General features: G+C 38.4%; 1 protein-coding gene across 5 annotated transcripts in view; it reads right to left on the bottom strand.

Moving 5' to 3' along the window:
• The window catches only part of VCAN (versican), a 109,654-nt gene that overhangs the window by 60,158 nt on the left and 35,482 nt on the right, over positions 1-14,014 (bottom strand). For 3 of the 5 annotated variants that reach the window (XM_059175410.1, XM_059175413.1, XM_059175411.1), the window contains exons 6-7: positions 10,203-10,496; positions 606-3,620 (exon numbers count right to left, since the gene is read on the bottom strand). In XM_059175410.1, the coding sequence (XP_059031393.1) occupies positions 606-3,620; positions 10,203-10,496 (3,309 nt within the window). The remainder of the gene's footprint in view (positions 1-605; positions 3,621-10,202; positions 10,497-14,014) is intronic. The other 2 variants (XM_059175412.1, XM_059175415.1) reach the window with 1 other exon arrangement.

The following is a 14,014-nucleotide window of genomic DNA, read 5'->3' as shown; positions in this document are numbered from 1 at the left end:
AAAATACCCAAGGACAACAGCTTAACAGTATGCTGAACTGGTATTAAAATAACATTTCAACTACAGACAAGCTATACAACAAACCTATAACATTTCAACTACAGACAAGCTATACAACAAACCTAAAAAATCCTGGGAAAGAAATAAACCAAAGCAAACGTTTAGACATCCTTCTACCAGCCCAAGACATGTGCAATACAGTTTTAGCTGTCCACAATGTAAGTACTGAAGGTTAATAGTTAAAGACCAATGGAATGTTAACACAGTCTAGTACTACACTTGAGTAGTAATGCATGGAAAGACACTGAAATTAAAACACTTTGTTCTGCATGTTCTGGAGTGATGTAACAGTGATGATTGGTTATATTAGATGACAAAGCAGGGCTTCTTAGGACTTTTAAAACACAATCGTATCTAACATTCTTCCAAATAACATATTTTTCCAATTCTTGTACAAATATATGAAACTAAAATACAGAATTTTTTTTCACACTCCAGTTATCTTCTAATGGCAGCATTTGGCATGTTGATTTTTTTCCCAAAAGTAATTTTCAAGATAAAATGCTGATTGCCTTGACTGGCATGTCTAGAAAGCAAAGACTTACCTGTCTTATTTTCTCTGACCTCAATAATATAAACATTAATGTCGGGGCGGAATTTTGTCCCTGCTGGGGGTTCTGGAGTGGAAATTGCCTGAGGTCTGAGGGCCTCTTTGCCTTCCACAGTGGGTGGTCTTGCTGGCTGTGTAGCGGAGGGAGTACTTGAAGTTGTGAAATACTCTCTGTCAATATCAGTTTCTGTTTCCTTTCCTACAACATCCTCCAGGGTAGTGGGAGGAACACGAGATGTTGATTCTCCAATGATTACCATGTCATGGGTTGTTTCTTCTCCAGGCTCCCTGTCAATGAGAGGCGGTTTCTCAGTGGGTCCTGGGGATGGCTTGGATGCTGACGTGGTATGGGGTCTTTCTGTTGAAGTGAAGGCAGCAGCCGTGATATTACTTGGAACTGTGGCTTTAATTGTTGAAAATTCTGGGAGTTCTGTGGCTGTGGGCTTTTCGAATAATCCTGAGCCTACATCAATATAATCTAGGAATGCTTTCTCTCTTTTCTCAGTAGTGGTTTCTTCTATCAGCTGGGTAACATGGGTGCTGAACGGTGATACAAATTCCCTTGGACTAGCACTTTCTGTCTCATACTTCTCTTCAGGCTCTGGACTCAAAGACACCGTTGGTCCTACGCTTGGTGTTAGGGTTACCACTTCATCTGTTTCTGCTTTGTGCTCAGGGACAGCACCAGGTGGATAATACATACTGTGCTCAATTTTTCCAACTGGAGTTGTTTCAACAACTGGGACTCTATCAGAAGCTGTCACCAACTTGTCTTCAGAGACTGTGTATGGTGGCCTGTCATGCTCTTGTTTACCCACAGCTGTTGTTGCCTCCTCAGCTGTGGCAGCTGTAGAACTGAGAGTAGGAACTGGCTTCTCTGTGGTTGCTTCTTTCCAAGGGAACTCTTCCTGACCTCTTCCCTGTGTGATTTCTATTGTTGTTCTTACAGTTTCAGGGGAAATGGTTGCTTCCAGGTGAGTCTGATTAACGACATGTATGTCTTGAGAGGGTTCACCTAGAACTTCACCTTCTGGTGGAAGAGAAGGTACCAACACTCCCCATTCTGTCTTGGGAATTACAGAAAGAGGAATGGTATGGGAGCTGTCTACATAAGCAGTAGGTTCTTGGGTGCTAGTATAATTAACAAATGCCAATCCTTCCACGTCTGAAGTGTCTACAAATTGGGGGACAGCAGATACTGGCTTAGAGACATCCATATCTTCCTCATCCAAAGCACTTCCTTCTGTGGTTGCATAAATAACTTGGCCTTCCACACTTGTGGTAGGTGGAACTCTTTCCTTGGTTGTAGAATCTCTCAAAGTCGGCTTTTCTGCAATACCAATTAATGTAGTTGGCTGAAATCCAACTGTGACTTTCCCATGCATGTCTGTTGTATCTTCCTTAGCAAACTCTTCTAATGGCTTTTGAGTAGTATCTGGGATAAGAGTAAATTCATCTCCTTCACCTTCAGTGAAACTTGGGATTTCCTTATCCTTCCCACTCACTTCTGTAGTGGTGAGTAAGGCAGGGGGCAATTTTGGAGGACCTTCATCTTCTGTGGGTTCTAAAGGCTTCACTGTTGTATTATCTTCATCCCATGCCCATTTTGATACAGTGACCACCTCCACAGTTACAGTGCTGTGGCTCACATTCAGTGTTGTAATACCCTCATCATACTTTGTAGTATCTTGATAGCCATCTGTGTCCAATTCAACCAGTGTTGTTGTAGAGTCTTCCTCCGCATCTCCTGCCTCTGTTGGCACCACATGTAGCTTTGCTGTTGTCAGTGTTGGGGAATCAAAAGATCTGGTCATTTCTACTGAAGACTCTGTAAGATGAACTTCCTCTGAAGAAGCCGTAGAGAACTTCATTCCAGAGAAGCCTTCCTCCTCTATCTTTCCTATAAATGGATCTTTGGTGATCTTTTCCTGTATCTCATCATCAGTGTAAGTAACTGTTCTCATCTCTGGCCTAAGTATTTCTGTTCTCTCTCTTCCTTCTGACATTTCTGTTTGTGGAGAGGGATAAATAACTGTAGGTATTCCCTCGACTAATCTTTTATCACCAGAATAAGGAAACAATTCTACTTCTGTACGATGCTGTGATGGGAAAGGTGTGGTGGACACATACTGGCCCAAAATATCTTTAGTTATCCTTCCATTAGTTTGTTTCTCTTCCCAGTTGTCTGTGGATGATCTGTCACTGTCAGGCATAGTTACAGGTGAAACAATTGTAGACTCTGATAATGTCTCCCTGTCCTCTAGTGGAATGGAGGTGGTATCTTCTGAAGTCTTTGACACTGTAACAACTTCAGGTATTTGGCTAAAGGTCAAGGTGCTCTGAGCAGATCTAACTGTAAATGTTCTGTCTTCGCTGTCATCTTCTCCCACGGTGAATCCATAGTGACTTGTGGTCAGAGATTCAGAAATAGGACTTACTGTTCTCTTTTCAGTTTTGGAATCCAGGGTCATTGTTGTAGACACAAATGGTATTTCAGTTACAGACAATTCCTTGGAAGGAATGTGCTTTGAGATTTCCACTGATGTTACCAAGGGACCCACTTCTATTTGTTCAATCTGTGTAACTGACTCTTGGGTTTGTATGTCTTCCCTGACACCATCCCATGAATCGGTAGCATGATGGGAGATGAGAGTTGTACTCTGGGGTACTTCTTTCTGAATTTCAGGTATGTCTGGCTTTCCACGTGGTTCTAAAGCTGAAGGTGAGTAGTAGTCCATATCCAAAGGCTTCATGGTAATCCCAGGTGTGGATGATTCGGTGGCTGATCCGTGTGTGACAGCTTGAGCCTGAACTATGGTTTTCTGCTCAAAATTGAATATATTTCCTACAGGAGGGGACTTTGTTGTAATGATAGGTAATTCGGTGATTAGAGGGATGATCGGTGTTGTTCTTTCAGGTACCATTTGCAGTTCTTCAGAAAGATTGGATGATGCAGTTTCTGTAAGAATATTCAGTTCGATGGTTGTAGCCTCTGATATATTCTGTTTAGCTAGAAAAATAATTTCAAAGAGTTGATTAGACAAGTCACTAATAAAAAGTTGTATGTCCAGTGTTTGTGAAGTGCTGCTGTGTATATTGGGGTGACCCAGAAGTGTTCTGTGACGAAGGGCATCTAGAAACTATAATTACATTAACTCAAGGGCAGACATTTGAACATATCATAGTCACAAACTCATCATTTGTTTTACATGGTAAGGCTTATCACTGCTTTCACCCATAAGGATGAATGGCTGCTTTCGGTTAAGGAAAATGAATATGTTGTAGTTTTAAGACAAGGAGAAGTCCAAAACCATATAAACGCAGAGTTTGGAAACAGTAGCTAGGTTACTTATCAGAAACTACAGCAGCAACTTGGGGCCTACTAGGAAAACGTCGTAATACTGTTCTGAAGGCTTCTTCTGTCCGCTGCCTCTTCTCCCTCCTTCTCAAGTTGTGCTCTGTCTCAGGGGAGAGGGAGTGCCTCAGATTGCAAAACAACAAAAAATCCACATCAAATGTACCCGAGTTACATATAAACTATTACATTGTCCATAACGTGGAGGGCTTCATAAAAACAGGATATTAAACTTTTTAGTACCACCCTTTACTTGAGTCCAGGTGTTGGGACATTTGTCTCTACCTTCATTTCAAGTCTGCAGTGTAGTCTTGGGTTTCTAATAAACAATAAGACATTTCTGGCAGAGGCTGCTTGGCATTTGTGATAGATTCACATTTTGCTCTATGTTCTACACACTACATTTGTAACTCTTACAAGGGTCTTGGTTCCAGGCTTACTTTAGCATGAAACTCAAAAGTCGAACAGGAAGTGAAGTACCCACATGATGTATTTTAGGTCTGTAATTACAAATCACTGGAAACAACCCTGAGCATCAGAAAGAATGGGCTCAGGCAATAAAAAGTAACATGTCATCATAAAATGTTACATTATAATACCTCCAGATTTACAGAGGATGGCCTCTCCTTTTTAAAGAAATTTAAACTGAGTAGCTAAGTGACAATGTTGTAGACAACAAGATTCTTCTTCAACATAGGGAAAATGCAGCAGAGCTTAGCATGCAGAGATTTTGTTTCTTACCAAAAAATTAGATTTTCAAAAATTTAACTAGTCACCACTAAACTCAGAAAGAACTGTTCTAAAGAAACCTGTAGTCATTGTCTCACCACATCCAGTATGACTTAAAACTAGCTGTATGGGGGAATACCTGTTCTCCCTGATGAGAGTTGTCACATCTGTAGTATCTGTAATATCTGTGTCTAATTCTCAATAATCCCCAAACAGTAGTCCTTGGAAAACTAAACTGGGTATCTTTGCACTCCACCTATCCTGTTAAAACTTAATTATATTAGGGCAGTGAAACTGCTGTGTCTGATACAAGAATCATAAATATATGTTGTTATGTAATTGTCCAAACCCACAGAACGTAGAGTACAAAGGATAAAACTTTACCTACTATGAACTTCGATTTATGGTATGCCCACATGTGTTCATCAGCTGCAACAAATGCACCATTTTGGTGGGCAATGCTCATAATAGGGGAGGCTGTGCACAACAAGGGACAGGGGTACATAGGAAATCTAACTACTCTGAAACCTAAAACTGCTTTAAAAACTAACATCTATCATAATAATTTGAGGACAAAATGATGTGATTTTGTTGTAAATCAGACTTGAGTTATAACAGGTTCTTTATTTTTGGTTCGGATGAGCTGTTATTAGCTGTGGTCATACCCCAGACCATTCTGAAGCCCAGATTCACTAATTTTAGAATGAAAACTTGGTGGCCATTTACATTATGGTATCATTTAAATATTCTCCAAAGTCTGCACTATTTACCTGATACTATTTTATGCTGGAACAAAACTAAACAAAAATAATTGGACTCTTCAGAAACATTAAGTAATTTTTTTCTCCTCATAAGAAAATCTTTTTCTATATGCATTTCCTGGAAGAAGATTTGGTCCATTTTGATTGACATGAACAACTTAAGGAACCAAAGTGTGGCTGATATCTCTCTTTTAATTCAATTCTCTATCCTCTGAAATTCCACAACTATTACCTCATTTCACTGCCAAATATTATGTCCATCTTCTAACAGTTTTCTTTGGAGAAATAGTAAAATGTACATACAGAGAAAGTTCCCGTGGAAACATAACATAATCACTTATCACACTTCATATTAGAGAAAAAATAATCACATTACTGTTAATAACCGCAAAAGAGCTAATTTTCCTTTTTTCCTCTTATTTCCATGGCTGATGAAATTAACTTAAAAGGAGATAATATGGCATTAGGGCTAAACAGAAGGCCTGTGTATCAGGTTGTCCCACGTTCCAATCCAAGTTCTGGGCTAGCATCTTCTTACAATGCTGTGAAAATACTTTTGTAGTGTTTTAAAAATAAAGGATTCAGATTTTAAAATCTAAATTGTACGTCATTGCCGATTATTACTGTATCATTGGTGTTGCCTTTGTCTAGTCCTGGAACATAGTAAAGTGACAGCAATATGTCTCAGAGAATCCCCCTTACAAAGTCAGGATTTATGTGATTTAGTTTTCAAAAATCAAAAATAAGGGTTTTTAATAATTTTAGAGCTCTGTTTAAAAGTCTGCTTATAATTAAGTTAATTAATTCTACTATTTGGAATGGAAAACCTCAGACTTCCTTGGGGTTGGGTGGCTTTTTCATCAACTTAACAGCTGACTTCCATCATAACTCAGAATATCTGATCATTGTTTCAACCACTCCAAAAAAAGGAAATAATTTTAAAAACCACAAGTATCTACAAAGAGATATCTTAAGGATAAATGCTAATATATTAATGGTGACTATTACAAAGGTGAACATGGAACTCCAAGTTATGCCAAAAGTGTCCTTCCAAAAGAATTCACGTAGAGAAATTTTTGAATTGGAAAACTACCAGTGTTCCTTTAGTTTCATTATTAAGGAAGCCAACAGAAATCAGCATATTTCTTTTCCCACAAAAGCTCCCTTCCAATCTTTGCAGCTGTCTGCCACACAGATGTTTTGCATCACTGTACTTATGGTATTTTATGTCCTATAGACTTTCTTTTCTTTGCTTCTGTTATAAGACATGAGGCAGATTTTCCCAATAAAATATAAAGATCCTGTTAGCAGCATGATAGTCAATTTAACGCACACCCATACCGCCCACTTTATATGAAAGTGACTAATTTCAAATTAGTTCTTCTATATGAAAAGGTTTCCTATGTAAATAACTGTAAACATAAGAATTCACAAATAGAGTGGATATACAATAAGTTGATTCGGACTTCATTGTTAAATACAGAGTAAAGGCTGGAACAATGGCATTAGATGCAAACTCTTATTAAAAAGTTTTACGAGTGATTAAATGCCAACAGACTGAAATTCAATAAACAGAAAACATATTTAAAATACCATTTCGGGAAGGATTAGTTTTGGTGCCTACAGTCAGATTATGGTCGAGGGCACAGAAAGGATCACAAGCACACCATAGGGTAGAAGAGCAGGTCAACTTGAACGTGAACAAATATGTAAGAAGTATAGCATATGAAGTGGCGGGAAATTATTTAGCCTTCTCTAAATCATAATTCTAGTTCCTAGCTTAATCAAACAGAGGGATTTAAAAAAATTGAGGGTTCAAAGCTAGATCACATAGATGACCAAACACTTACAAATAAGAATTTCAAAACAAGAAAATTATTTCAGTTGAGGAAGATGCTGAGGGACAACTGAACAACTGTGTTCAGTTCAATAATAGAAATAGGTGTTATTTAGAGTTTGGTCTCCAACTTAAAAAGGAAAAATGGGCACTAAGTCCAATGCAATGAATTTGGATAATTAGAAAAACTATCCAACGACGATGGTAATAGAATATGAGAATGGGTTTTCTAGGAAACATGCTCTATCTCCCTGTACTGGAGAGCATTAATAACATAACATGAGAGATTATCCTGAGTCTTGAGTGGCTCTGATTCACTTAAATTTGGGGATGTACGGATGATTTTCCAAAGCCCTAACTCTCTTTGACAGAACTTGCTTAACTTTGAAGTCAAAGAAAAATGAAAGGTGCACAATTAAGTTTAATCATCACAGGTAAATACACAGGAAAATTTCATTTCACAAATGTACTAATTTCCTTGTTTTTCATTCTGCTTGACATGAATAGATTCTAATTATGCTTGTCATTGGCTATTGTTAATATTCTATTCAGTGATGGTAGAAGGAAAAGAGAATGAAAGCAAAGTGAGGTTTGGTATTTTTCATTCACCAAGAAGTGTCTTTAATAAGCCCCTTCTACATTCGGTAAAAAGCAAGCAAGAGAAATATGGTTCTATTTCTAAATTCCTCTACTTAACCAACCAGCAGTATATCTCCGAAATCGCATCTGGAGCTATTGCTGAGGTCACAACTCATACATCTCACCCTAAGTATTTAGCCACCACTCAACTATGTGGCAAAATTGAATAACAGTCAAGTCATTTGAGAATATTTTTTAAATTCCTTTAAGGATATACACTAAGAGAATCCTTGGGAAACAGAATTAAGAAATTTTGGGAAGCTATTGGCCCTGTGTATGGTTTAGGAAATATTTTTATGTTATGACTAAGCCTTCTAAATCTTTTAGATGCTGAATACATTTTGAATATAATAGGCCTTCGGGAAGAAATAAACAAGAATCTAACCCTTAGATTAGATTTAGATTAGTTTAGATTATGCTTTGGTTTGGAAAAAAACCAAAATTTGAACCATGATATTTGGAAGTTATATATTTCCAAGTTCTATAGATTCAAATGAATTAGAAAAAAAACTGGACCTAAACTTTTCAAACTTTTGTCAGATTTTACATAGGTTTTTAGCAGGTGGTTATTGTATTTGAAACTAAGTATCTTGTCATTTCATGTGTTCATGTGAATTCCTCATTTAAATAAATAATTTAAAAGACATCAGGATGAATTCTTTGTGGCTACAGATAGCCTTCGGTTTAAGTTTTACCCTCAGGGAGGAAAAAAAAGTGTTGTTTAAAAGTTCTCTCTTGCCAGTTTTATCAAGCACAGTTGAGCAAGGTAGCCAAGTTGGATAATTCCACTCCTTCCCTAATTAAACCTCTCTAACCCTGTCCCCCGGAAACCAATCTGACTTCCGTTCTTAATCATAGTCACTTAATGAAAAACTGATTTTAGAGCTTCAACTACTTGAGAGTCACTGTTAAAAGAATGTCTATGTTTCTACTTTTAGAGATAGGCGTTCCTTTTTAATGTTTCTTTTGCTGAAAATAACTAAGGAAGAGCTTTTCTTTTGTTTCAGAGTCTAGGGACAAAAGTCAGTATTTTCAAGTGGCTTTTTATGGCCAGCTTGTATTGCACTGATACCCAACACACGGCTTTCACACTGAGAAAGCTGAGTCCATGGGAGGGGATGTGGGCAGAGGCAGCTCAGAAGGGAAGCAGCGGCACGTGAGAACACACTTTTCCGCCGCACTAATGCCTCTTTTACTCAGATATCCTAGCTGTGACTTTTTGGTTGATCTAAAGAATGCTTGTTTATTTCACTTTAGAAACCAACTACATAATATGCTAGTATATTTTCTATTCATTTATTATGTATTGCTACGACAAAGTATATTGGAAACTTGGTAAAACCTTTTACTATATTTCAATATAACGTGGCTCTACTTTGAACATAACTCACCCCAAATGTTAGGAAATCTTTGTTTAGCTGTCACAACAATATAGATCCTTCAGTAAAAATCACAATGAGACTCTGGATTACTCGCTTGTTTGATCAAGCATCCTACAAGCACAATATTATATCATGTGACTACTACTGCTGAAATAATTTAAGGACATCTGAAAATTCTAAATAATTATATCATGAATGTGGAGAGATGTTACTTAAGATCACTTTTAAAGAGCAAACCTAACTGAAGATAGCCTACGTTACACCTTTCAAAGAAAACAGACCGTACTTCAATATGATACTAGAGAATTGGTGATTAGAAGGCACATATTTTCATTACTTAAATTAAAATCAGATAAAAGGAGATACTTATTTATAGCATGGTTTCCTGTTAGGTATTAACTGAATGTTATGATTATCCATCTCTGTTCCAAGTACTTACCTGCAGTTACTGAAACTGGAATTCTCCACCATTTCAAAGAAAGACATACCAAAAATAAAATATGCAAAATTCAAGGATTCAACTCAGCCACAGTTGGCCTCAAAATTACAGTACCAATAATCTAATTACATTTAAGGACTGCAATTAATGTTAAAAAGAAACACAAAAAACCTAATCAGAAATATGTTCTGTGGTTCTAGGTACAAAGGAGCACAGTTAAGAACCTAACTTGACATTCCTCACCACCTCTAAAAGAACATCTGTCAAACTTCCTGTTGTTTTAACTGTATCACTGCCATTTATTGGCTTTTGAAAGTCACTGAACTGTTTCCATTCTGTGTGTACACTGCAAGACATGGAATCCATTCCCATTGCTAGATGAACACCAATGCCTGTCTTCGAAGTATTTTTTTAAAATCTGTAATTTTTAAGAAGGTATCAAACACTTACGTTTAAAGCAGTAGGCATCAAATCTGCTATCAGGGGTAGGGAAGCCTGTCTGGTTCTGAAAACGATACAGGGTTCTCACCCCAAGTAAACCACCTCCACACTGGGCCCTGGCCACAGTCACAGGGTGGCGAACGCTGGCGTCGGACAGCCACCCATAATCGCACTGGTCAAAGCCATTCCTCCAAGCGGCTTGGAGTTCCCCCACTGTTGCCAGCCGGGCGTCCTGGTTTTCACACTCTTCTTCAGCCTCCTCAAAGGTAAGTTTATCAGGAGCAGTGATATGGAATACTTCACCTGAAATAAGGAGGGGAAAAAACACAACAACAAACTTAAGTTTTACTATTCATTCCCTTCTAATTTAGAGGTGGGCGGGGAGTACAAGAAGAAGGATATAATGCTTTTTTCATGTCAAGGTAGCAGCTTCTGATACTTTAAAGCAGTAAACAGCATGGTTACTCAATTTTGTCACTATTAATGTGACACATCCCAGAAAAGTTCACATATATTAACTTTATTATCAAATGACTGCTTCTATGGGCCATGGGTATACAGAAGCAACCATTTGATAATAAAGTTACAGTCAGTTCTTTAAAATGAACAAATCTTTTCCATTGATTCTTTGGACTACTATCTGGGAAAAGAGTTTTCTCTTCAGCAAAAGAGTGGGCTGGAAAGGGAAACTGCACCGAAATGTCACTCAGGTTATTTCATGTTGTTTCACCTGAAATCAAACAGTAGCTCTTAAACCCTCCTTCTCACCTATCACTACCATCAAAATGGATGGGCTACCATCAAATTAAAAAACAAAACAAGGAAAACTCCAGGGTTTAAAGATGGGAAGGGACAGAAGCAAGATGGATTCCATGATTGCTATGTCAGAGACTAAGAGTGCATGGAGGCCAGCTAACTTAGCTCCCACTCAACTGGCCCAAGTGACCAAGGTCCCCCTGGAGGAAGTGGCATTTTTTTTTCTTTTTCCTCTTTATGTATTTTTTTAATTGTGTATGTTAGTCACCATACAGTACGTCATTAGTTTCTGATGTACTGTTCCATGATTCATTGTTTGCATATAGCACACCCAGTGCTCCATGCAATTCATGCCCTCCTTAATACCCATTACCAGACTCACCCACCCCCTCTCTTCTAAAACTCTCCATTTGTTATCTGGAATCCATAGTCTCTCATGGTTTATCTCCCACTCCGATTTCTCCCCTTTCATTTTTCCTTTCTCCTAATGTCCTCCATGCTATCCTTACGTTCCACAAATAAGTGAAGCCATATAATTGACTTTCTCTAATTGACTATTTGATTTATTTCACTTAGCACAATCTCCTCCAGTCCCATCCATGTTAATGAAAAAGTTGGGTGTTCATCCTTTCCGATGGCTGAGTAATATTCCATTGTGTATATGGACCACATCTTCTTTATCCATTTGTTTGTTGAAGGGCATCTTGGCTCTTTCCACATTTTGGCTACTGTGGACATTGCTGCCATGAACATTAGGGTACATATAGCCCTTCTTTTCACTGCATCTGTATCTTTGGGGTAAATACCCATTAGTGCAATTGCCGGATCATAGGGTAGCTCTATTTTTAATTTTTTGAGGAACCTTAACAATTTTCCAATGTGGCTGTACCAATTTACATTCCCACCAACAATGTAAGAGAGTTCCCCTTTCTCCACAATTTCTCCATTTGTTGTTTCTTGCCTTGTCGATTTTTGCCATTCTAACTGGTGTAACACTGATTTTGTGGTTTTGATTTGAATTTCCCTGATGGCTAATGATGATGATCAATTTTTCACATGTCTGTTAGCCATTTGCATGTCTTCTGTGGAGAAATGCCTGCTCAAGAAGACACAAAAGGATGGAAGAACATTCCATGCTCATGGATCGGAAGAATAAACATTGTTAAAATGACTATGCTACCTAGAGCATCTATACTTTCAATGCCATCCCAATCAGAATACCAGTGGCATTTTTCAAAATGCTGGAACAAACAATCCTAAAATCTGTATGGAACCAGAAAAGACCCCAAATCTCCCAGAAAAATGTTGAAAAAGAAAACAAAGCTGAGGGGGATCACGTTGCCTGATTTCAAGCTACATTACAAAGGTGTGATCACCAAGACAGCATGGTACTGGCATAAAAACAGACACAGACCAATGAAACAGAATAGAGAGGCCAGATATGGACCCTCAATTCTATGGTCAACTAATCTTCAACAAAGCAGGAAAAAAAATCCAATGGAAGAAAAGATAGTCTCTCTTCAATAAATGGTGTTGGGAAAATTGTACAGCTATATACAGAAGAATGAAACTGGACCATTCTTTTACATCATACACAAAGATAAACTCTAAATGGATGAATGACCTCAGTGTGAGACAGGAATCCATCAAAATCCTAGAGGAGAACATAGGCAGTAATCTCCTTGACATCAACCACAGCAACTTCTTTCAAGACACGTCTCCAAAAGCAAGGGAAACAAAAGCGAAAATGAACTATTGGGACTTCATCAATATAAAAAGCTTCCACACAGCAAAGGAAGCAGTCAACAGAACAAAGAGAGAACCCACAGAATGGGAGAAGATATGTGCAAATGACACTACAGACAAAGGGCTGATATCCAAGGTCTATAAAGAACTTCTCAAACTCAACACCCAAAAAAAATAGATAAGTCAAAAACCGGGCAGAACGGGCATGTTTTTATTTGCTACTCAACTCTGCTCAGTTGCTACTCACTCTGCCCAGGGTGCAACCTCTCACAATCTGTCTGCTCAGAAGAGGGGCCCTTTTCCAGGTCTCACAAAGACACCACATGTGCTAGCAGGGTTCTAACCATGTTTGAGAAACTCTTCTATTTGCTTACTGATTAACAAAGAAAGGCTTAACGTTTACTTTGCCCATCACCCAGCCCAATTAGCAGAGAATCTGTTCATAATAACTTAACATGTCACAATAAAATATTCTGGAAATGCTAGAGACTTCGTTAAATTGGTACTTAGGGAGCTAACAAAACAACTGGCAGATCTAAATTCAATGCAAATTAAACGATGCCTCTCACATTTGAGCACAAGTGGCTCAAAGACAGAGGCAGAATGAGAGAGTGCCTAAGCAAATAGAGCAGGCAGAAGGAATAGACAATGAGGCAGGGAGGAAGCTACAATATTGATAGTCCCTTACTACAGCAGTGGAGGGTCCCGGTCTGCCTCTCCCTGAGACCGCTTTCTGATTCTATGATATATTAGACAACGGGGACTCCAGAGCTCTCAGGATTCAGCTCTTTTCACTTGACTGAAGGCAGATGTAACAGGCAATTGTTTAAAATGAATAGAGCCATTACTCTTTCTCAGTGTGCGATAGCTTTATAAAACAAGAAAAATTAGTGATGGGAAAAATGGTCAAATCACACACGTCAGCTTTTGTCACTAGGAATCTAAAATAGGCCAAATCCCTGTAAGAGCTATTTGAAGAAGAGAGAACGAAATGACTTCTACCTGATGGAAAAAAAGTAAGGGAAAGTGGGAATGGGTTTTTGTCTTTAACTGTGTATGTAGGCTGGCAAGGAAAGCAATCTCAAATCCAAAAATACACCGTAAGACCGTAAGTTGCTGCTCTCCATTCCTGCACCATCTCCCTCCCTAAGAAGTTGTAAAAGCATAAGGGTCACAGTCCCACTTACGGAGTAGATCTTCAATAATCCTCGCTAAGTGAATGGCATTTCAAGTTCTTGTTAAGGAACAGGGTGCTCTTTTTCTTCCACCCTCCCCAAGCAGCACATTCAAAAAAGCTGCCTGCTGCAGAGCTTTGGGGA

Source organism: Mustela lutreola, chromosome 5 (assembly GCF_030435805.1).
Source record: "Mustela lutreola isolate mMusLut2 chromosome 5, mMusLut2.pri, whole genome shotgun sequence".
Classification (NCBI taxonomy): Eukaryota; Metazoa; Chordata; class Mammalia; order Carnivora; family Mustelidae; genus Mustela; species Mustela lutreola.
This window is presented reverse-complemented; position numbering and strand designations above follow the sequence as displayed.